General features: G+C 43.9%; 1 protein-coding gene across 2 annotated transcripts; it reads right to left on the bottom strand.

Moving 5' to 3' along the window:
• cpt1ab (carnitine palmitoyltransferase 1Ab (liver)) lies at positions 1–21,502 on the bottom strand. 2 transcript variants are annotated; one of them, XM_062546590.1, is made up of 19 exons: positions 21,389–21,502; positions 18,802–18,960; positions 18,400–18,542; positions 16,066–16,237; positions 15,329–15,430; positions 14,518–14,655; positions 14,325–14,402; positions 13,483–13,590; positions 11,944–12,031; positions 9,438–9,633; positions 9,113–9,301; positions 8,740–8,845; positions 7,798–7,914; positions 7,176–7,340; positions 3,326–3,457; positions 2,976–3,128; positions 2,573–2,686; positions 2,122–2,214; positions 1–1,771 (listed from the first exon to the last, which is right to left on the bottom strand). In XM_062546590.1, the coding sequence occupies exons 2-19, from the start codon at positions 18,940–18,942 to the stop codon at positions 1,685–1,687; spliced, it is 2,322 nt and encodes a 773-aa protein (XP_062402574.1). In that variant the 5' UTR covers positions 18,943–18,960; positions 21,389–21,502; the 3' UTR covers positions 1–1,684. The 2 variants fall into 2 exon arrangements, with proteins under 2 accessions (XP_062402574.1, XP_062402575.1); XM_062546591.1 differs by lacking the exon at positions 11,944–12,031 and adding an exon at positions 11,191–11,275.
• Positions 21,503–24,403: the final 2,901 nt, after the last annotated feature.

Below are 24,403 nucleotides of genomic sequence, written 5' to 3'. Positions count from 1 at the left end.
TCCTCTTAGATGTCCAAATTTTATTGTGTTAAAATCTCTTTTGGTTTCTCAGCTGCTCATCCCATTGCACACATTAATCCAGTGAGCATACTGATGTCATTCTTCATAAAAACCATGCAAAATTTCACATTAGAAAACTACGGTGAAAAATACAACAATTTCACGTCTGGAATACCTTGAAAAGGTAACATGTTGATGGTTTGTTAACCAATTCATATCTGTACATTTGACTGTTTTGTCAATATTAATTCATCTACCATGAAAAACATAAGTTATAGCTCTGTCAACCTTCAGTTCCCCCCAAAATATCAAACAAACAAACAAACAAACAAACAAATTAAACAGAAACCCCTACATCCCATGTTCATGTGAAAAGGACTAAAGATTACAACAGATGAATAAATAGCACGCTGTTATCCGCTGTGGAACATCATATACAGATAAAAATTATTCAATTCCTATTATTTGTTCTTGAATATGAAAGAGCCACATTTTGTTTTTTTTCCTCCACTATGATGACAGACCTCGCCCACAGTGCATTCTCAGACTCAGACAGAGGAAGTCAATGTCAACGCCTTCCACCCACCCGCACCCACCTTCCTTCCCTAAACATCTACAATATTGTGGAGTGATTTCTACCACAGAAATACTAGCTAATACAGTGGTCTGCCATCTCTGGTTCTGCTAAAGAACATTCTCCCTTTAAACATTCAGATATAGGGCGCATGAGCACTACACAGACACACGCAGAGAGACGAACACGGAGCTTCAATGCCATGTGGAGTTAACTGGCCATTCATGGAGGGTCAGGGAAGCCAATCAAAAGTGCAAAGGTCAGCCGAGATGAAGAGACTAAGCTGAAGGTACTGCTAGTCAGAAGTACTGCCATAGTCCACACACCTACTGTGTTACGACACTCCTTCCACCTCCACCCACCCACCCACACACACACACCCACACACACACACACACACACACACACACACACACACACACACACACACACAGGCATACTGTCGTGCATGTACTCACACATACACTCTTTTCATTGCCAGTGCAATAATGCTCTCAGTTAACAGGTGCTACATCAGGCATGGAAACAGGTGCTTCATGACCCCCCTCCCCCCACAACCCCCTTCCTCCTTCGCAGCTGGCCAATTCTGTGCTTAGTGAGGCACTAAAAAGTGCTGAATCACAGTTAGAGGTTAGACGTCTGAGAGGAAAAGAGAATAATAATAATAATACAAAAATAACAATCAGTACAGGTACAGTAACTACGTGTCTCGCTAAAGAGCATAGCAGCTAAGAGGGAGGCAACGGCTGACTAACTAGTCAGTCCTACGACAAGGCGTGGGGGGGGGAGGGGGGGTGACTCCAGCATAGCTCTTTAAAACACACTAGCACGGCTCAAGTATGAGCTAGCTCCAAAATGGCCGCCCCTCCCTCCCACTGGCCCTTCAGTCCCATCCCTGTCCACTGACCCCAGTTTGAATAAAAACAAACAGACCTAATGGCAAATATCAAACATTCATCATGAAGAAAAACTTCACTTTTTTTCCCTAGTTACCTCTCCTTGACATAATTATTTGAATTGTATAAATTAAAATCCAACAGTGTTTCTGTACAGGTCAGGAGAACATCCATTATCTCTCTGTGAGGCGTCCTCCTTAGTTTAAGAGAGAAATCACTTGACTTTTTTCTTATCGAGCTGAAAGAGGGCCAGAATGTCACGCATAGCCTGTTTGATGTTCACTCCAAAGCGATGAGAGTCCTGAGAAAGGTAAGAGCAGAAACAAGGGAGCGAGAAAGGCAAAGAAAGAGAAGATCAGGGAATGTCTGAAGAGAACCTGTGACCTAATCATCAAATGTCATTTCTCTGTCGTTGTACTCCCCTTAGAGTACATTGTTGTGATAGAGTCCATGTTTTTCTAAAATATGATTTTACGAGCTTGTTCCTACAGTATACCTTTTGCACACCTCAAGTATACTACCATTGTGTTATATCTGTAATTTTCAAAATCAACTTTTATAAAGAACGATCCATACATTTTTGAAAACCTCTTTCTCTTATCATCACTCTTAGGTCTCTCCTCAGTTACGTCATGCAACAGATATACTCACTGTCTCAGGGCTTGATCTTTTGCTGGATATGTGGAAGTTGATCAGATCCTCCCCAACAATGATATAGGACACGCCATAGCCATCATTAGCCACCTACAATGACAACAGAAGTAGGAACTCATCAAGTGTGCCATCTAGGAGGACATAAAACCTTTCTTGGACGCTATGACCAATTAGCAGTAGAGAGAGACTCTCGACCAGGCTTTACTAGACATGCAACTGAGGTGATTTCTCAAATTTCTCGATTTCTGAAGTGACTCTCACATTTGTGGAGAGTATGCGCTTATTAGCTTCCACTACAGCAGACATCGGCGTCGCTTCGGTGTCTTTAGTGGCTTTTTTGACTGACCAGGGGAGACGAGAGCCCGACTGATAGTCCGACTGCTTTTCTGCCGACGGTCAGCCGGTCGGGTTGGTTGATTAGGCCTTAAGGCGCATGGTTGGGACTCACCGGGCCAAAGCCTCCTCCGCTGCTCACACGCTCCGGGTGATTCTTCAGGTCAAACAGCTCCACCTGCTGGAGGGGAGTCTGACTGGTGGACAGCCGCCAGGGCTCAGACAGCACCTGTACACACACACAAACATGCAGACACACACACACACACACACACACACACACACACACACACACACACACACACACACACACACACACAACACACACACACACACACACACACACACACACACACACACACACACACACACACACACACACACACAGGAGAAGGGAGAGATATGAAGACCAAGAACAAATGTCTGAAGACTTTGAAGTCATTTCTTAAAAAAAAAAAAAAAAAAAAAAATGGTTTCTGTCAGTTTTTCTGAAAAGTCAAGTCTGCGGCCAGGCCCACCTCCTTGAGGAAAGGCGACTCCTCTCCCAGGTACTTGGACACCAGGTAGAGGCAGAAGAGGTGGCGGTCGATGCCCTTGCCAGTCATGGCCTGGCGGTACATGTCCTGATGTTTCTCTGCAGCCTCGCCCAGGAGCTTCATCCTCTCCTCTCTCTGTTGGGGGCAGACAGAGGGACACATTTATATAGACAACGTTTGTGTGTACGTGTAAGTGTATGCAAATCATACAGTGAAGTGAAGCAAAGAATTATAAGTGTGTGTGTGTGTGTATGTGTGTGTGTGTGTGTGTGTGTGTGTGTGTGTGTGTGTGCGCAAGTGTTTGTGTGTGTCTGCGTCCTGGGAAAGTATACCGTCTCATCTCTCATCATAGCGTGTACGAAGGCACAGGTCTCCATGGTGCAGGAGCGCACGGTCTCCGTGCGGCCCTCACGGAACAGGCGTGTCATGGAGGCCTCGTACGTCAGGCAGAACTTCCCCTTGTCCTGCAGAAGCACGCAGCACAACAGACAAAACAACACATTTAGAGACAAACAATAATTGCCTGTGTATTAGAATTAGACACTTCCTGTATAAACCGCATGTGTTTTATGCAAATAATATATCATATGTGTCTGTAAGGTGCCCAACAACCCAATGAATCAGTCAGATCATGCTTTAATCCAAAAACAGCATGGTTAGCAAAATAAATGTATTCCCCTATACAGCCCACCCAGTGTATTACTGTAACCTTGTGGCTGACATTCTGCAGAATCAATGTATAAACCTCAGGTGATAGGTGGTGGGAAATCACATATCACATCATCTTCAGTTCCAACACCAAGGTTGTGAGTTTGACAAATAGGACACAGAAAAATGTACATCTGCACTACACTGTAGCATTATATCTATGTATCCTGATGGCCTATGATTGTATAATGCTAGTATGTTGCTGACAATGTCTGACTGAGAATGAGTGAGTGGCTCATGTGAAAAGATAGACAGCTGGTAAAAAGGTGGCCTGACACACATGGTACTGCTGATAACAAAGAAACAGGGCTGATTGACAGGAAATGATCTGAATCAAATACATTCAAAAACAATAGAGAGAATAGCCTTTTTTGACATCGTACATGGCCGAGCTCAAGCCTGAATTCAGGCACCACGCCTGAACACTATCAGGCCTGAAAGAAAGCATCCTAAAACATTCTGGTTAAGTAAGTTTTGGTGTTTTGTGGGAGTGTTTTTTTGCCTCTGTTCTTTCTTCACTGAAATGAGTCAGTTGGCATGAATCTCCACAGTAACTGCTATCAGATGCCAACTCATGGACGTGATGAGAGAGAGTCGTGTCCTCACAGAGATGGAAACTACCTCTGCGGGCTAAAATCGTCCATCAGAGGACGCACCCTACTACACCCAGAGTTCACCTCACGTTTGCTTATCTGAGCCGAGCACACAGACAGCTCACGGTGGGGCAGGGTTAAGAGGAGTGTTGGGACAAGTCTACTAGACTTGTGCAACATGATGACCTATAAGTGTGTCTACAGCTATGTGTGTGAGTGAGTGAGAGAATGAGTCCTAAAGCTGTTACAGAATAACTATTACAGACAAGCTCAGACAGATCTCATTTCAAAAGGATCTGGTCTGATAAAGCTGGTGTACAATTTCCAACAAAGCTGACATATGCATCGGAAAGTTACCTATCTCAGCTTGTGTCCTATTTTCACCCTTTTACATGTATGTGTCACTTAATATTAATTTCTATACAAACCAAGACGGCATATTCCTAAAAAAACACAAGCACCCACCCCATAAATGTATTTAATTAGCTATGTACCGAAAAAACAAAACGAAAAACGAAAAGCTGTAAAAAGTAAGACTGCGGGTACAAAACCGCTCCAGTAGAAGGTTGATTTCACGACGACAATTCTCGGTCTAACTGTTGATGTGCAGAGTGAGTGGGCGGAAATTTTGTTCAAATTGACACACATATGGCTACTGAAAAATGTAAGGTTCATTTATCAAATGTTAACTGAAACTAACCATACAGGGGAGAAGCAAGTTTTCAACCTTAGCATGTTGAGAGAGGGAGTGTTACCCGAGCTGCTTTGAATGCTGTGGATAACGTGCCGGAGGTTAACAAAGCATTTATCACATGCGTGATAGCTGGCGTGATGGTAAAGCTAATGGATTGATGTAGGCCGTTTGGTATAGGGTCCAAAGGGCATGTAGGACGGCGGCTACATGTCAGAGGTGTAGATATCTCACTCTCAGAGAGAGGTAAATGAACTAAATGAAGTGCCGTCAACCTGGGGAAGGTTGCGGAAGTGCAGTACCATAGGCACCAGAATAAGGTTCAAAGTGTAGGGGACAGATTAGTCTGAGCGAGTTCAGGTTGAAGGTAGAAGTGAATAGCAAAAGCATGTTTATTACCATTGGAACTGATAGGAGATTAAGAACATCAGGCGCCTACAACTTCAATCCTTCAAAGAGAAAATGGCAGACCTTTCGACGAACCACATTATCACAGGTTCCTAATTCAAGTCCAGTGCAGAACTGAACAAGAGAGTCACAAGGCTATGTATATTTAAGTTCCTGTCAACGACAAACTTGATGAGCTAAATATCTTCAACCTCAAGTATGCTGCTAATGAGGAAGTAGAATTGTTAATTAGTTGAAGCTGATGAGTGTCCAGAACAATACCTCTCGTCCCCTAAATGAAAGGCTTGTTGGCAAGCTGATCTCCCTCAAATGTTCCTCAGGAGACACAGGACACAGGAGGTCATTCCTTCCATTGTCAATCCAACTCTACAACTTCTCACTTCTTTGCCACACTAATGTGGCTGGTGACCGATGTAATGTGACTTCATTATTATTATTTTATTTTTCATTTTACTTCTTTATTTTACTTTTATGTGTGTGTTTGTTTACATGCTCAGGATGGCACTGTCAAATTTCCTCCGGGATGAATAAAGTATTTCTTATCTTTCTACTCTTATCTTAACTGCTCCCCACTGTGGAATTTATAATAATAATAATAATTTACTACATAATTACATATAGCACCTTAAGGGTGTGTAATGTCAACAGAAAGCTATAAACTCCTCCAACGTCCAACTAAGTGTGTTTCCCAACAGACACACCTGTGGTCTGGGGTTATGCCAGCAGTTCTAATGAACCCAGGGGAGTGGAAGTAGGAAACATGCATGTCCACACCACACTCCTGTCATCAGGGGCGGTTTCTCATGTGGGCTATGTGGGCAGCCGCCCAGGGTTGGCATCATGCCGTGGGCAGCAGGAGCACGCTAATTGCTTTTACGCTACCGCAATCAGTTTTCTATCTCATTTGAACAAACTAATGCAATTAATGGCATTCACTAACGGAAGTTCGGGAGGAGCATGATAGAATTTGCCACGCCTCCTTCTTCAATCAGTCAGGATACTTACAGTATTTGCAGTCTACCTGCTGAAGCTTCAGCAACGGCGGTACTCCGCTCGCAACCCACCACCTCCCCTTTCACCTCGCGTCTTCCATAGGTAAAGGATAAAGGGGTGCATGGCAGAATCCTGCCCGACTCCTGCCTGCGCAGTCGACTCCGGTGTGATTCCGAGAAGCACTTCAGGACCTTGGCCAGAGACTTCGCCAAACATGCTCTTCTATTATGCTTTTATGTCTTTGTGCAAATTTCGGAATGTGAACTAGTGAAGTAGACTAAAGTCAGTCACACTATCAACTGCCGCCAAAGAAACACGTTTCATTCATAACATTGTTTATACAGGGCTATAGTTGCCCTGGGCATCATACAAGCTAGGACTGCCACTGCCTATCATGTGCTGTTGTATGGGAAACAGTGTAGAAAGGCCAATGCCCACTGGCTGTGTCTGATGCGCGTCAAGTGACACCTAAGTTTAGAACTCCATTTTTTTCAATGGAGCACAGCCCACTGGCGCCATCTGACGCCAAAGTTTCGAAAATAGTTATACTGTATCTCTTGAGCGTCAAATCCATAGACGCAAATGCCAGTGGCCGTTGGCCTTTAAACCTCTATGATGTTCTGCAATACTTGTAAGATATATCCTAACGGTATCATTGATGTTTTGTACACATTCTTCCAACCGTTCTGATCCTGCCTGTAAGTCCAGTGACTGATGCAAAGTTGGATGTTCAAGCACTTGCAAGAGTGCAAGAGTTAGCACTTGCAAGAGTGTGTGTGTGCTTCTCACCCTGAAGTGTGCGAGCTGGAGAGCGATCTGAATGAAGGCGTCGGGGCTGGTGCGGCACTTCTTGATGAGGCCCTTGCCAAAGTCACTGAAGGGGATGATGTGGCAGTCCACGTCGTCAGCCAGGGCCTTGGCCACGTTCAGCGAGCTGTTGATGACGTTCTGGCACTGAGGGCACCAGGCATTGGCATTGGCAAGTCAGCTGACGCAGTGTCACACATACATGTGAAATGTACTGTATACGTGCAAATACTCTATACGCTGATCTGCTAGATGAATGCAAATGTAAACAACAGAAACACAAGAATCTATATGTTGAGAAACCTGAGAAAATGTATATGATTATCTAAATCATTTAAGTTGTTTTAGTCAACGGCACTTCAGGCTCGGGAGTCAAGACAACCATTCACCAAAGTACTGTATTGTGTTCAAAGAACTGAAATGTTTATAAGTAATGCAATCTTTAAGATTATGCCTTCATTATTATATAGAATATAGTAGAGTGAATTCTGTTTTGGACATGTCCATTATTCAGAATCAACATGTATTGCAATATGTGTTGTGTTGTGGCCTATGAATTGTGAAGTTGCAGGCATTTGATAGATTCTTGCCCACAGCGCCTCACCTCTTCTGGGATGTCCCACTGCAGCCTTTGAGGCCCAGGCAGATTGGGGTGCAATTTGCCCTTGCAGTGGCCATCTTCAGCATAGCCCAGCTTGATAGGGTCCATGGACAAGACATGCTGCAACAGAGCAGGTATTTCATCAATACACGACTAGTTCCAATTCTGACATGTCATATGCACACACACTGACATCTAACTACAGTGAAAAGCAGAATATTTAGTCTAGATGCTCCCTACTGTCGTGTTGAAATCATTCTGCGCATTATTTCTGATCCCATTTTTGCCTGGAGCATGCAACTGAACTGACTGACACAGTACAACAGAGTTCCAATGCGTGCAAAACAGTGACTTTCAAAGATCATTTCTGGTTCTACTTCATGTTTCCCGTAAGCGAGCAGTATGTTCACACAGAGTATGAGCGCGAGAGTGGCGTCAAATGACAACCCCACTGGTGTGTGGTGAATTTCAGCCTCTTGGCGACCACTGCTTTTTTCTCCCTAGCACGCTTGCGCCTCAGATCAAAAGCAGGATGGGCCAGCTAGAAGCCAACAGAGGACAACATCAGATACTAGCAGCATTTCATACAACTAATAGTGTCGCACTTGTATGCCAAGTATTGCCTACAGCACTTAGGTGCTTAGTGACCACTGCATCGACTCTATACTAAAGACTTTAGTCACAATAGTAAGCAAGCTGTTTGTCTAAAGCCCAATTCACACCAAAAATTCCCGATGTGACGAGACCGAGTTGCAGCGGTGTGCATTAAATGTTGCACGTAGTTGCAAGCCGTCGCAGAGCATCCAACATGTTTAGTTGCAGTTGCAAGGTTTTAGAATCTTTGGTCTGAACCATACTTAACACTATAAGATAATGTGAAACCTAAAATAATCGTTCCTGCAGGGTGAAACGTGATTGGGCATCCCTGCTTCGCTCACGCCATACCTCCCAGAGGTGGCCCACTATGGGGGCGTCGGCCCACGCGTGCTCTGCATTCAGACCCATGGTACCGTTCTTGAACACGATGAGGTTGAAGGACTTATCAAACCACCTGGATGGAAGACAAAACAAAACATTGATCTTGACTTGATCAAGGTGCCTTCTCTGACCATTCTTTCTGTAGTTCAGATTACAGTTAAGAACATAGTATACTATTATATTATTATCCTATTATAAGATACAACATTTCTATGTAGATTACTGTAACACATTTTCAGATTAAGACTTTTCGTCAGAGAACCCAAGAAAAGAAGAATAAGAATCTGAAAATCACATACACAACAGCTCAACGTGACTGCAGATAAACTTGTAGACTGACCTGTCATAGCACTTTCCATGAAGCAGGGACTTGGCGTAGCTGTCCAGGGACTCGATGGGGTTTTCGGTATCATAGCGCTGCTCTGTGTCATCCAGAGTCACACAGAAGGCGGCCTTCTCAATGGCGTCCAGCGACTGCTTGTTCTTCCCTCGGCTGAAGTGCTCCGTGCGTGCGTTGGCCCAAGGCACTCTGGGAAGGCAGGACAGGGAGACAGGGAGGGACAGGAAGGACACATGAAACGTGTAAAATATCCTACGCCTTGCCTCAGTTAATGATCACAAAATGGTGGCAGTGCTTCTTGCTAAAAAGCAGGAGGTGTCCTCACCTCTCTCCGGCGGTGAGCGCGGCCAGTCCCTGCTCGCCAAACTGCGGCTCGGACTTGTCGGCGAGGATGCGTTCCATCTGCTGCTCGATCTCGCGGGGCAGGAGCAGGCGCCCGTCGTAGAACAGGTAGACTTTGAAGTAGCGGCCGCGGTGGAAGACGGCGATGTGCTTGCTGTCCGACATGTGCTGGAGGGTGTCTGCTCGCCCAGCGGTCAGGGCGGGCGTCCAGACAGCGTGGGAGGGAGAGGAATGAGGATGAGTGGGAAGCTTGCGATGAGGTCAAGGACCGCACGGGTCCAGACACACCACCGCTCTCAGACCTCTTCAGCTGGACAGCACTATTCAACATTTCCACCATTATATTATGCTCTTCTAGAGGGCACACAGCCAAATTCTCAATTTATTCTCATTTTTTTACGTATGTTCAGTATGAAGTAAATACACTAAATTAAAACCTTTATAACAGGAACAACATTTACCAAGGAATGGTGGTTTAAAATAGATTCAAAGCCCACCAAAGAGGATTTAATAGTTTCAGAAAGCAGAATGCAGAAAATAAATTAGGTCTGACCAAACAGTCAGTGCAGTCCCATCCAAAAATGACCCTGTGAGGAATTCTCAGCTTCTCAACTAAAAACAGCTGCATTGAGTTACTGAATGTGTTACACAACTGAGGAGTTCACAGTGGGAGACCGGGTTAAGTGGTGCTGAAAAAGCCACAGCGGTCATTTGTGGATGAGGCTCATGAATTACTGGCTAAGCTAATGAATGCTAACTGGCTGATGCAGTTAATGAAGCAGAGCTGAGGAGAAGAATGGTCAGGAGGGGAACAGAAAAACAAACACACAAGGATGACTCCAAGATGGAAGACTGGATGGGAGTTTGCTCAGATTCACACAAAAACATGTTTTTTTCCCCATCCTTCTTTCATCAGCTGAGATTTCTAACAGGTATTAGTCTGATCCAGAGTGATCACATGCAGTATGCTTGAACAACTTCCCCCAAGAACCGACCCCAATACGACCTTTTCACACTCGAGATTACTCAAGCACACTTTCTTATTTGCTGCAGTTTCCACAATCTCATTTGTGGATTTTACTGTGGTCATAATTAATGATATAATATATCTGGATGATCTACAAAATGTGTCAAATATTAATTTTGTTGTCCTCATGCCACGCATAGCAATCCACATCACAATCAGTCACATATCCCCACATTACTAACAGTCTGAGATTGTAAAACCTAGTTAGTAAGAACCACCTCAGATTATATATCTTTCAGGTGAACAGCCTACTTCACTAAGGACTTTGATCTTGCCTTCCACTTGTCCCTGTTTCCTTATTGTATAATAGCGGACCTACTCATTGTTTCTTTCCTTGTTGTATAATAACAAACTTAATCATTAGCGACCCACTCTTCTCTGGGGACAAATACACTAAGGGCTCCGTCCGGTCCAGATAACAGTGACATTCTCCCCTTGCCACACACAGCATGCTTATCATTTACACTCGCAGACTTAATATCCAAACCACATCCAATTAATATCAATCGAAATTCAATCAGTAGTACTTCCCACAGCCGGGCATCACAATTAGCTGCAATTGCAGACTCCATTGTGGTGGCGTATGACCCTGCATGCAGTGACTTATGGTTTCAGGGCCGGGCGATCAGTCTGAATTAGGGGGTTGCGTAAAAAAAAAGGGCAGGCCAGGAAAAGGGGGTAGGGGGGAGGCGTCTCCGTAAAACTCTACCTGTGTCCACCCCCGGGGTGCGACTGGTGTTGAACATTCGCTCGTACTGGGACGAGCACATGGGGACAGTGTTTAGAAGCATGAGCTGGAAAGAGGCAAGAACGAGGTCGGGGTCAAACACATGAGCAAAGAGACAAAAAAGCGGAGAGGGGCGGACAGAGCACCGAGGCCGGGCTCGCTGAGGGGTCAGCCTCCTGAGACACTGGAGGAGAGAGGGGAGCAGAGAGAGGGGAGGCTATCTGCTGTGAATGAGAAAGATGGCCAGTGAACAGACATTGAGGGACGACAGACAGGGAGGGAGGGAGGGAGGGACAGAGAATGGTTTGGCTGATCTGCAGCACAACGAAGGATCATTTTGGAGTTGGAGGATGGTCAAACATCCACTCTGTCCACTCATACCACCAGCACATCTCCGCCAATGGAAAAGCATCAGCACAAGTCGGGCATACAGTAGCATCATGGACTCCAATGTATGTAGTTGGGTCCAGTATCATGGACGGCAAATAATGACCTACAAAAAGCTTTGATATCCATGAATATGAAAACAGAACTACAGAACTACAATGCTTCATGGCAATAAGACTTTGGGTGGTTTTTTTTGTGGCCAGCTTCATTTGCTTTGGGTTGTGCTGGTGGCCTGAGACTGGGCAGGGGTGGGGTTTGGTGAAGGAGGAGGAATATCTGGTCTGGACGGTGGATCCAGAGAGAGGGAGAGCGACGCCGCCGACTGGCCAGCTTCGGTCCTGCTCTTACCTGACTCCTGGCCGGGGACGCGGGACGTGTTAAACATCCGCTCCCACTGGGCCGAGCAAAGCGGCACTCGGTTCGCCAGCAAGTATATCTGCGGGTGCGGCCCGACAAGCCACAGAGCAGCATCCAAGAGACGGGAGGAGCCAAACAAACACAAAAACAAACAAACAAACAAACAAATAAATACATTCATCCGCCACATCAGCATCATACACAGATATGTGAAAGACAGAGAGAAAGAGGGAAAAAAGAAAGAGGGATAGGACAGAAAGGAAGATGGAGAGAAAAAAGAAAAGTGTGTGTGTTGTGGCTTTTTATAGAAGGGTTTCAGTTCCTCAGGAACTGTGAAGGGAGGGAAGACTCCCACACAAGAGGCACCCATTTATAGCTTTGAGTCAGTTCAAATGAATGGGATTAATCAACAGTTCCTTACAGGTAATAAATATCTTACACAATTACACAGCAATAAAGCCTTTATAATTTCCACTTAATCCACAGGTCGTCCACTGGCTTCCTCGGGAGTATGACTCATGAGGCTCTGTGGTACAGTGCAGGGACAGCCTTACTTCCGGTTACAATAACTTTCTGCACAGTGGAATTGAGCAAATAGCTACTGTACCTTCAAGAGGTGTGGCACCACAATAAGTGATGTCTGTTCAATAACGCTGAATTTCATGAGGCATCTCAAAACGCACCCAGATAGGGCTGTTAACTGCTAATGTGAAATAGACCTCAAACTTTGCATATCCTTGTAATAATGCTGGGAACAGGCAGATTGCATCTTTATAGTTGGCCATCTAAGGTGACAGAATATGGTTAATATTTCACCAGGTCTGAGGGCTAGAAGGATGAGAAGATTAGACTATACAATGTCCTAAGGTGGAGAATGTAAGGAAAGTTCTGTGCGTAAACAAAATGAAGCTATCATACGTGACATTTTTCCTGTCACAAGTTCACATCCACTCTCAGCTGCCGTTGCAATATTAGTTTAGAACTAGAGGCAAGCAAAATAAACTGTTGAGAAACAAACATTTCTTAAATTTCTTCAAATTAGAGTTCTTAATTTGTACTTCTTCAAACTGCATTGCAGTAGACCCTACAACTGATTTTGATACTGCACTGTATTGATGGTAGCAACAGGACATGCTTTGAATTCACAGGATTAAGCAATACAGTGTTAGGGACAGATCAGATGACCAGAGATGTGAGACTTGACTTGGACTCGTGACAAAAGACGTGAGACTTGACTTGAACTTGACACTCAAAAGACTTGAGACTTCACTTGAAGTCGAGCTCAAAGACTTGAGACTTGACTTGGACTTCCAAAAAATGACTTGCGAGCATCTCTAGCACATTGTGTGTAAAGTAGGGTTCAGACCAAAGATTCCCGATGAGCCGAGCCGTGACGTTCTAAAACCTTGCGACTGCGACTCAACTTCTAATTCACACCGCTGCAACTCGGTCTCGTCGCGCCGGGAATCTTTGGTGTGAATTGGGCTTAAGATACTGGCGTGTGTTACTTCGGTGAGAGGATGGACCTACCGGCTTGATCTGGGCCCGGTCCAGTTTTCTCCTGTAGAGCATGATGGCGTGGATGGCGTTACCAGCACGCGCAGCCTGCAAGTGGGTGGGGAACACGTACAGGAAGTCCTGGGGGCAGAGAGAGGGAGAGAGGGAGAGAGGAGGAGGAGGAGGATGAGGAGGAGGAGGAGGAGGGGGAGGAGAGGGAGAGGAGGAAGGGGAGAGATAGGCAAGACGGTGATGGTAAGATGAAAAGGGACTGGCAGAAGGCAAAGTACAATCACAGTGATAAGATGCACTAGAAGTGATCTGTTGTAAACACAAGTAAAAGGGAAACTGCTATGACACGCATGCGCGCACACACACACACTTCTCCTATACCGGTTGATCAAGTTGCTTCTGTGTTACCGTATTCCACTATCTTCAACAAGATAAGACTGCTATCAGCCACTGAGTGAGTGCAACAATCCAAATGTTAACTTGACCAACATCAGCAAATAGGCCTGTGCGATGCAAACAGCTAGGACTAACTTAATACGATTAATTAGACTTTTACTGAAGCCTTTAGCCCTTAGATCATAGCGGCGAAGTCCTTAATCCTATTTGGTATTAAACTCAATTAGACAAACACCCAAGATTACAACAGAGAGTCATGACTGCCCCACAGACATGTAATCCTGGCTCATCTGACTGGTTTTGGTTTTTGTTTCTTGCTCGTATTTTTATCCCTTAAGACATTTTCATCCTCCTTTAGAGGAACTTGTTAGTTGCCATGAGTTCATCCCCAGTAGTGACAAATAAACAGGCTCACAGAGTGGCTGCAGAGTAAATGTACACACAGCATGCCAGAGTGGAGACCTTACCATGGCATAGTAGTTGCTGTTGACCATGATGGGGCCTCTGCCTCGGAGATAAATGTACTCCTCCCACCAGTCACTGACCTACAAATGAAACAGCAAGAGAAGAAAAAATCCAAACATTTGAATGACCAAAATCACCATAATCAACAGCGTGAACTGACATTTTGGTTTTTTTCGTCACTGGAGTGAGACTTACGTAATTGGAGGCCCACCAGGACTTGAGTTTGAGGTACCACTGAAGCCTGGGGCCGAGGTTCTTCTCAAAGTCCTTGGCCAGACCCTCCATCCTTTTGTACTTCTCGTCGTCCATGAGTGGCCGCACTGAATCTAGGTACTGTGGAGGAGACCCAGAGGGGTTTGAGTTAATGCTCAGTACAGTCACTTCCTGTGTATTAGCTGCATTGTGTATAAGCTGCAAGACAGTGCTTTATGAAAGTTGAAGGAAACAAAATGTACAGTATATTAATACCATATCAACTGTCCCTGTGTATTAACCTCATATTTGAAAAAAAATATTGCAAAATCAATGTATAAGCTGCGGCTAATAGTTGGGAAGTTATAGTAGAGCCTCACAGGCTTGGCAGCTGGTGTGTCTTACTCTCCTTAAGCCCTTTAAAATCGTTTTAAAATCCCTCTTTGTCACCCAACATCAAGGGGCCTTCCCTCAGTCACAATGGCTCTCTGTCTGTGCCATGCCGCTCCTTCAACTCAAAGATATAGACTGCGCTTCTTCACAGCCGTCGGCTACTTTCTCAGTGACCAACAGAGCGCCTATTACAAGCTCCATGGCTTTCTGAGCACTGTTTGGAGGCATGTGGGTAGAGAAAAGACAAAGGTGTGGTGGATAGAGAGAAAGAGAGAGAGAGAGAGACAGGGAGAGAAAAAAAGAGAGAAAAAGAGACAGAGAGAGACAGAGAGAGAGAAAAAAAGAGAAAAAAAGAGAGAAAAAAAGAGAAAAAGAAAGCGAGAGAGAGAAAGAGAGAGAAAAAGAGAAGCATCCGTCTCACCCGTCTCATTGTGCCCTTCACTGAGGGGACGGGTAGCCGGGGCAGGGCATTCTGGAAGCTGTACAGCATGGGTTTCCTCCCAGAGAACAGCCTGACCAGGACCTGGAGAGGACGACAGAGGACAAAACACATACAGACTGCAGGTGAGCCGACGGGGTCACACGGCACGGAGTAGGCTAAAGGTTACTGTGTACATGGACCGCCACCGCCCACTCGTGCTTGAGTTTGGACACATGCACTCTAAACACTTGTGGTGAGGTGATGGGCTGAGGGGGCGTCAGCCAAGCACATGTGTCCTATCTGTCCCTGCCACAAGCAGCATAGAGATTACAGGCCAGTCTGCACACACCGTTAGGAGGAATGTGCTATGGAGGGGCCCTTTAAGCAGGATGGAGAATCACTGCACTTTTTATAGTATCTATTTTATCCATTTTTTATAGTATCTATTTATTTATTTTTCTTTTTCATTTATTTCCGTAGTTGAATGGACACTTGAGCACAAGGAATTTCATTCATAAATGCGTTTTATGAGTACATGACAATAAACTCTGAACTTGAACTTGAACTTGAATTAAGAGATATGCTTGATATGAAAAACGGAAATAGAAAAGTGAGAGATGGGCCAGTTTTGCGTGACTCAATCCGGGGCACATGTCCCAATGATATGTAAGTTTCACAGGGACACATACTAATCTCAATGACACATCAACCAAGACATTTACTGAGAATGTACTGACCATCCAGATGTTGCTTTTTAAGGACATTCTGCCATGTTGGTTGTACATCCAGCCGTGCCAGGAGAGAAGGTACTTCAGGACACTCCTCATGACGAAGATAATGGTCACCCACAGCCCTGTACCAACCAGCACACCCCCCACCACGCGCTGACTGTCGTCCGCCATGTACTTACTGCAGAGAGGGAAAAACAGTAAATACAGTAACGTTGTTTTCAATATTATTTTCAGCAATACTGAAAACAGAATAACTGCTCAAAGTAATGTTGCTTCATGTAGAAACATATGGAAATGATTCTGAATTCACATTCAAGTGTATGTTATTAATAACGGCAATTAGTGAATCATCAAAGATTTCTTCCATCCGGTCCAAATGTTTTATCTGTCTAATGTTGATGTACAAACAGTATGACGCATCTGGAGAGAGGTCATTGGTTACATATCTGTCATAGTGGCATCGTCATGGCATGCCACATGACAGCAAACAGAAGAACAGATCTTAGGTAACTGTGTCAGGTAGCAGTGCATAAACTCTGCTGGAAAGAGTTCACATACTACTCTCTTTCACATACTCCTCACACACATACAAATACACACACATTGCCCTTTTGGCTTTGACAACTGTCATATCTATGTAGGCCCTAATGGATGTTGCAATGCTAGGAGTACTGTACAACACAACCCCCTACCCTGTGGTGAATCGATGGAAAAGGTGGGAAAAGCCTGCGAGGAACACTTCCACCATGTGAACAAAGTGCAACACTGCCAGTAATACATCTCACCTGCATACATGGTTTGTACTTTGACTCACATTTTCCATTGAACTGCTTCACCAGGAAGTTAAAGAGAATTCAGCTCCTCCATAGATATTGACTCCTTTGATCTCAACTCCTTTGTCCGCCTCATAAAATAGTCGGAGCATCAAAGGATTATTTATAGACTAAAACGGTATCCAAACAATTATTGTTTGTGATTATAGATTCTTAAAAAATAAGGTATGGGGCATGTAGCTGCAGCATCATACCACATTTGAGTGCCCACGAGGACCTGGTTTCAAATCCAACCCACTGTCATTTTCAGATCCCACCCAATCTCTCCCACTCACTTTCTGTGACTCTTCACTGTCCTATGTGAATAACAGAAAAAAGCCCCAAAATGTTCAAAATAAATGACTTTCAAATCTGCACAATGCAGCACTTGAAATATGGTGCTTTAAGTATAATGCTACTGGTCAACCCACAGCTTTCTATACCACTTTCCCATGTCAATCAAGTAACACAAAGGCATTACACAAGGCCTACTTCTGGAATACCACATCGCAACCTTTCACCTAGTTCTAAAAATAACACCAAATCTGAATGAGAAACATACTATAAACACACAAAGCACAACAAATTCCAAATCAAATGTCACCGTGACTGATAACATGTACCTTGGAGGCAACAAGGAGTTCTTCAATGAATCTCTAATCTCTTTTGAATTTAATCTCTTTTATGACAATAATATAATAAAAAAAGATATCGGACCAGATAAACAGGCTTAATAAGGCCGTCATTGTCCCTGTTCTTAACCTCTTTTTAAAAAAAAAAAAAAAAAAACAGTCCTTGCAGAGATACAATGCTAATGCAAAAACCAGGGAATATCAGGCACAAATAAAGGCCAACAGCAGTCATCTCCCCACAATGACGCATATTTGAACAAACATGAAACACATGGAAGAGCCAATAAACTGTACGGTCAGCTGGCAAACAACTGCATTATTAGTGGAGTAATATTTTCTGTGTTGAACTTTGCGCATTAGCACTACACACATTTCCGCTGTGATCATCAAGAGTGTAACATCTTGATCTCTGTCCAAAGACATGCTGTTGCCAGAGTTAGAGTAGTAAACTGAAGCAGGCAACCACTATCACACAGAGGTGAATGACCCAATTCAATTCAATTCAGTTCAACTTTACTTTTATCAATTGGCATTGCTGACCACAGTGTTTCCCAAACACAGAGTGAAAGTGTGACCGTATCTTTATGTGGTCTATACACAAACCGCACTATTATTACACAGAGGTTATGGATAGCCTGACCTTGTGGCCCTGAGGTCAGAAGAATGTCGCAGAGAGATCAGAGAGGCATTGGCCCCACTCAGACATACAGTAGAAGAGACTAATGATGAGAAACAGTACTGTGTTCACAGTGTTTACTATGTTTACAATTGCAGACAAAACAACCATTGGGAATGACAATAAAGTTAAAGTAATTCCAACTTCTGAGGTGACAAGCAGCAGGCGACAGGCAAAGTGCTGGCACTGTGTAGGCCTCTGCCACTGTCCTGTGCTGTACCTGATGGGTAAGTGTTGTCCCAGCTTGGCGAAGAGGCCGAGTGTGGGATCCATCTGAGCGTATTTAGTAGTGGACATGTATCCCACCAGCACCACCGCCAGTCCAGATGGGCTCCCAGGGTACACTCCAGTCATGATCCCATTCTGGATGGGGTTGAAAACACATGCCACAGATATTAATGATGTGCTATTGTCTGCTGATCGCATTTAACATGACCTGATGGGAGTTGTGAAACTTGAAGCTGGGCTGGTTTACATAAATTCATAGCAGCATTATGTGTTATCCCATTCTAGCCATTTTTCATTTTGCTGAATTGCAAAACAAAACATGTAAAACACAGGTTCACAATTTGCTCAGTTGATCTGATCCAGGTTGAAGAGGTGCTGAGCCATAGCCACTCACCTTGAACCTGATGAACCTCTTCTTCCACGAGTGCAGGCCGGAGAGGTAGATCTGTCGCAGGGCCTCGTGGCACAGCTGGAGGTCGATGCCATCAGGCGTGACGGTAAACTGGAAGGCCACCGCCTGGTGTGCTTCTGCCATAGTGGCTGCTGATGCTCACTGTTTGGAACACACAAGTAGCATAAGTCAGCTCTTATCTAGACCAGCCTCTTCAACCACTCTAACTGACATGAGGCTAGTGTTTGCTATGATCTCAACTTTTAAGACTGTGTTCTTCATTTAGATGTCACTGGCCTCCCACTTGCCTCCAATGAGACAATTTGTGTCAGATATGTAAAAGCACTGTGAACTGCAACATAAGCATACCTGTGACGATCTGCATGCTTTGCCCAGATTACTTTGAAGAACAGTTTCTTTTTTTTTCATGGATAGGATTAAGTGTGTGCATACTGTAGGTGGTGCAACAAGTTCCCCAAGTAATCAAACACTATTACAGAGATATGGGCTGAAAATTGGCTATTCCACATGCATGACAAACTTACATTGTCACTGATACCAGACTAGTAGTGTTGTGGTAATCTTTGGGTGTGATCCCATATATTGCCTTTCTTGTGAACAAAATGGAGATGTATATTTTAGTCATACATTTGATAAGAAACAAACACTTCATCAATAAGGACAGGGAAAGGGAGTGTGAAATGTATTAATGCATTTTGTTATCTTTGTTTTATGGCACCATTTTGATATTACATGTAATGTGCCACGTTATTTCTGTCTTCCACAATTCCTAAACACATCTTTAGGACGAAACTTCTTCAGGATGCGAAATGCTGTAACACTAAAATGTCATAGTGAGCTGTTGCAACTGGTTTGACAGCTTATATCAGACCTTACTATGGAGGGGGGGGGGGGGGGGGGGCTGCAGAGGATACATGAATCAAAGAATGAATGAATGAATGAATGAATGAATGAATGAATGAATGAATGAATAAATGAATGAATGAAGGTCTCAACTCTGACCTACAGCTAACTTGATCAGTTGGCCAACAATGAGCTGAGGTGGTCTAGAACGGCACCTGTCTGGTATGAGTTCGATGATACAGCGTGGCCATGGTAACGGAATGGGTAGAACAATAGGTTTCCTTGGGGAGAACAGGACTGAGGTGGTGAAAACAACAAACAGAATGACGAAAAGAATTCCGTTTGGACAGACATCGACACATCAAAACAAATAAGTAGCCTACATGTCTGTGATAGGAATATTTAATGCAGCGAAATGTGTGCTCCGCTGTTATCAATGTGGCCTGGCAGTAAAATAACACTTACACCGCATTCGAGGAACTCAATTTCCCAAAACTATATAATGCCTAAGGGACATTTATGGTAACGATCCAGACACTTGCTAACATTCATATCGCAGGCTACCTACTCTACCCCATCCCCCAGCGTTACTCCCGTGATCACATGACTTGCCGGTGCCACTGGAAACTAGGGGAAAGGTCGCCGCGTTGAAGCATGCTACTGTTTAGGCAATGGTACAGAAACATCGTGCCTAATGAAGTCGCATCAACAAATAAAATAATACATCAACAGAAGTTTAGTTACACGACTTACAGACATGGTGACGCACACAAATTTAGTTTGCACACAACTGATCGTGAACTAAACAAAGGCTGCAGGGGCAGCAATTACAATAACCCAAAATCTGTAATGTTAAGTTAGCTACAGGCAAATGTCAAACTGTGGCAAGAGCCTGGATCTTTTCATAGACTTGCATTATATAGGATACGTTTCTCGTGGCCTTTTCCCTACTAACCTCCATATTAGACGGCCCCCTCCCCATCTTTTTTAATTCCTTAAACATGTCAGGCTGCACACGACCCAATCCTTTGGACATCTATGCAGGTCTTTCTCAAGTGGCATCATTCAGCACATGAGCCACTACTCGTGAATTAATAATGACCTTTTAATTCAGAAGAAATTACTTTTGTATAGACCTATCTGAAATATTCACTGACCAACGAACAGTAGGCTAAGTGCATTTCAAATCTTTGTTGGGTGACCTCCCCTTGGAGTTCTGCCCTCAGACAAACGCCTTTGCCGACCTGGCAAAGCTACTGCATTGTGCAAGCAGCCGGCTGCCAAGATCTGTTTGTTTATGTTACAATTTATTACACAATTACGACAAGGTAAGAACGTGGCCTGCTGTCAAAACCCTCGAAAGACAGTTACATGAGGGCTTTTGTTAACGTTAGGTCTTGGGACCAATCAAACAATAACAGTTCAAGTTGCTTGCAAAGCCAGAACCTAATGTAAAATATTCTTGCGCTTACAGAAATGAACTCCATGACCCTATAACTTGTGTAACAACCTAAAAAGACACAGACAACTTTCAGAAACTATCTGCACCTGATAGCCTAGGCTACTCAGAAAGTAGACAGCGCAGAATGCCGGTGAAGGAAAAAGCGCAGCAGTGGCGCCGTTGCTATTCTGACATGTTTAGAGTAGCCTACTTTTCCATTAAACACTTGACATTCTGCTAGAGTAAAATACAAGAATGAAAGTTAGCTATAATCCCCACGCTTACCTGTCAGTTTTCGGTACTCTGGTAAGCTGGTGAGGTTTAAACGATGAGGTTGTGTGTTTGTAAGACCGTGTTAGGTTGGAAACACACTGCCGAACTGACCGAGTTTACGCGCTTGATTAATGAAAGTGAAGGAGGACATCGTAAAGGACCGCCCATGTTCATACGTCACATTTCAAGACATGGTTTATAATATACTTACCCTTTTACCCCCATAGATATATATGTTTTACCCCAATGATTTTTACATTGACTAAGATGTTGCCCAGACCACAAAGCTACCCTACTGTAATATCTTCAAAACTGCAAGCTGCATGTTACACATTTGAAAGCTATTGAACGTGCACTATGGGAAACAGGTTGATTAACTGTCAGTATTACATATTGTGATAGATAGTGCCATAACAGTGGGCCTATAATTATGAATTCATGGGTTTCATCAGGTCCCTTTCCACAGCTCTAACATCAAGCACCCAGATTATGAATGCAGACTGGTGCTTCATTAATACACCTGTGACAAGGTACCTGATGAAACCCATGAATAGGAGAGTGTGTTTGCCTCTGTGTGAATGAGAGTTTGTGTTTAATGTGGGGTTGTTTTCATGGGAAACATGAATAGATCAAATGTAAAGATAAATGAAAATGGTATATACACAAACACTGATAATTGGTGACAACCTAGCAGTTAACCAGTGGTGGAACACTAACATGTTAATATAAGCTGTAATGATAAGGTGAAAGGTTAAGTGAAAGGTTAAGTTGTCATTCAACCTGGTGCCTCTAGCCTGTGTTAACCTCTCTAGGCAACCAGGTGTTACTTTAACAATGAAAAGATAGACTGATGAAGCCTTGACTAACACAACTATGTTAGAAGCATTCTGTGATGCTTATGCTGAGTATTCATTTTCTGTAGAACTCATCAATATGCAAATAATCACAAGCATCTAAATGAGAGCCCAGTGAGCTGGTTATGTGGTTGCTCAGCAGCATTGCTCAAAAAAGTTGGCCCATGTATTATCACCTTTACTGTCTTATGGACTATTTAAACCTCTACTCAGTGTGGGGAATGTTGTACCCATCAGATGGGATTACTCCTTTTGGCATAAAGCCACTCCTTAAGAAAAAACAGATGTTCTAAGGTGTGAAGATAGCAGAGGTGTGGACTCTAGTCACATGACTGGACTTGAGTCATACTCGAGTCACGATTTTGATGATTTCAGACTCGACATGACAACTCGTTTGCAACTCGACTGGAACTTCCATGCTTTTGACTCGAGACTTGACTCGAACTTCGCCCCTTTGACTTGTAATGACTTGTTGCATGGGTACATTTTCGTATCTGTATAACTATTTCCTTCCCATATTCAGCAGCCACAAGTTCATCTAACTTTACACTTGCAACACAGCATTATTTTGCATGGAATGCAGGGTCACTTATGAGAAAGGAAATGGTGTCATCATCACTGGTATTATTATCAACGGTATTATCATCTCTGAACATGCTCCCGTTTGAGTCACTGGGCCCCATTTATGAGCCACAGGGCCCCTGGATACAGACATGAAATGGGACCCCTGTCCACCTCAGAAAGTTAGAAGATGTACATATTCATTCAGACACTTTTCATCCTAAGTGACTTACACATGTCAATTCTAGTACAAGACACTACTAGGCATTGGCCCAATAGGCTCCTTCAGAAATCCATCCCTGATCACAATACACGATTCTTAGAATGTTCACAACAAAGTAGTTTTACTTCAGTTATGTTGCTTTCCTTCAATAATTACATTTATTTAGAACATTCAAATCAATGGAGTGTGTGTGTGTGTGTGTGTGTGTGTGTGTGTGTTTGTGTGTGTGTACCATGTGTCATTCTTCAAAAGTGTGGAGCTGCTTGAAAAATAGTCAGTTTAATAATGTTTCAAATTTAAAACTATATGGGCAGAGGTACCGTAAAAGCTTAATATGTACAGCTTAGCATCTCTTTCCTTTTTCTCCCGGTGGTGGCTGTGTGAATGACACCAGGTCTAGTCTCTGTCTCCACTCTGTGGACAGCTTCTCTCACTGCTGTGCTGTCCCTCGGAGAGCCACCTCCCCTGCTCTCTTCACCTGCAGGACTCAGGCTGTTGGCTCTGATCTGACTGACGCTGCTTCTCTTAAACACTTCTTTCCTTTTGCCTGTGGAATGCTGGATGTTTTCTCTGTTTCCTCTCCCTAACAACGGGTCCTCCATCAGCATGATTCTCTCTTGAGAAGTTTGTGCTCCTTGGAGCAGGGCTCAGCATCTAGTTAGGGTTACCTTGACTCTCTTATGAGCATCCTATGTTTGACCATCCGCTGCAGGGCAAATTGAGTCAGAGCATTGAAGGGATTCGGTGAAATGCCGGGAGTACTGGTCCACTGCTTGAGTGGTGTTAGCGCTAGGAGTGTTGAAACACTCCAACCAGTGAAATCTGGTTCAAGGTAGCACAGGGCACATGTCAACACAATGATGGCGAGGTGTTTTTAAAAAAAAAAAAATTTTAAGTATATTTTTTACTTTTTTGCCTTTATCAGTACAGGACAGTGAAGTGGTAGACAGGAAGCAAGTGGGAGAGAGAGATGGGGTGGGATCGGGATATGACCGCAGGCCGGATTCGAACCTGGGTAGCCTGCTGCGCCACAGCGCCCCCCCCATGGTTTTGAAGCCATTCGGAGTAATAAGACACAACAAATGAATGAGCAAACTCAAAAAGCAACCACACACTTTATAAAGCAAAGTGAAATCTGAAACTTCGCTGTGTTTTCTGTTCTAATTAGAACTCGTTTCCAAGGTGCTTCTGCAACAAAGAATTTGATGACAGGGCAGATTCTCAATGACAATCATGGACATGGAAAGTGATCCCCTGACCACCTCAGAAGGCCCACCGGATTTTATTTTATTTATTAAATAAACCTTAAATGAAGACTTCTGGTGAGTTTTATGGCTGACACATAGAGAACAGAGCATCAAGGCCCCCTTAGCGCTTGCATCCCTACAT

This window comes from Sardina pilchardus, chromosome 10 (genome assembly GCF_963854185.1).
Source record: "Sardina pilchardus chromosome 10, fSarPil1.1, whole genome shotgun sequence".
Taxonomy (NCBI): domain Eukaryota; kingdom Metazoa; phylum Chordata; class Actinopteri; order Clupeiformes; family Clupeidae; genus Sardina; species Sardina pilchardus.
This window is presented reverse-complemented; position numbering and strand designations above follow the sequence as displayed.

Excerpts from the sequence above, each read along its gene's own strand:
- cpt1ab (XM_062546590.1), bottom strand. The coding sequence starts at position 18,942 with ATGGCAGAAGCACACCAGGCGGTGGCCTTCCAGTTTACCGTCACGCCT. Across the intron at positions 12,032-13,482 it reads ACCGGGCCCAGATCAAGCCG|ATATACTTGCTGGCGAACCG; the intron begins GTAGGTCCATCC and ends CCGCACCCGCAG. Across the intron at positions 3,458-7,175 it reads TCCAGCTCGCACACTTCAGG|GACAAGGGGAAGTTCTGCCT; the intron begins GTGAGAAGCACA and ends GTGCTTCTGCAG.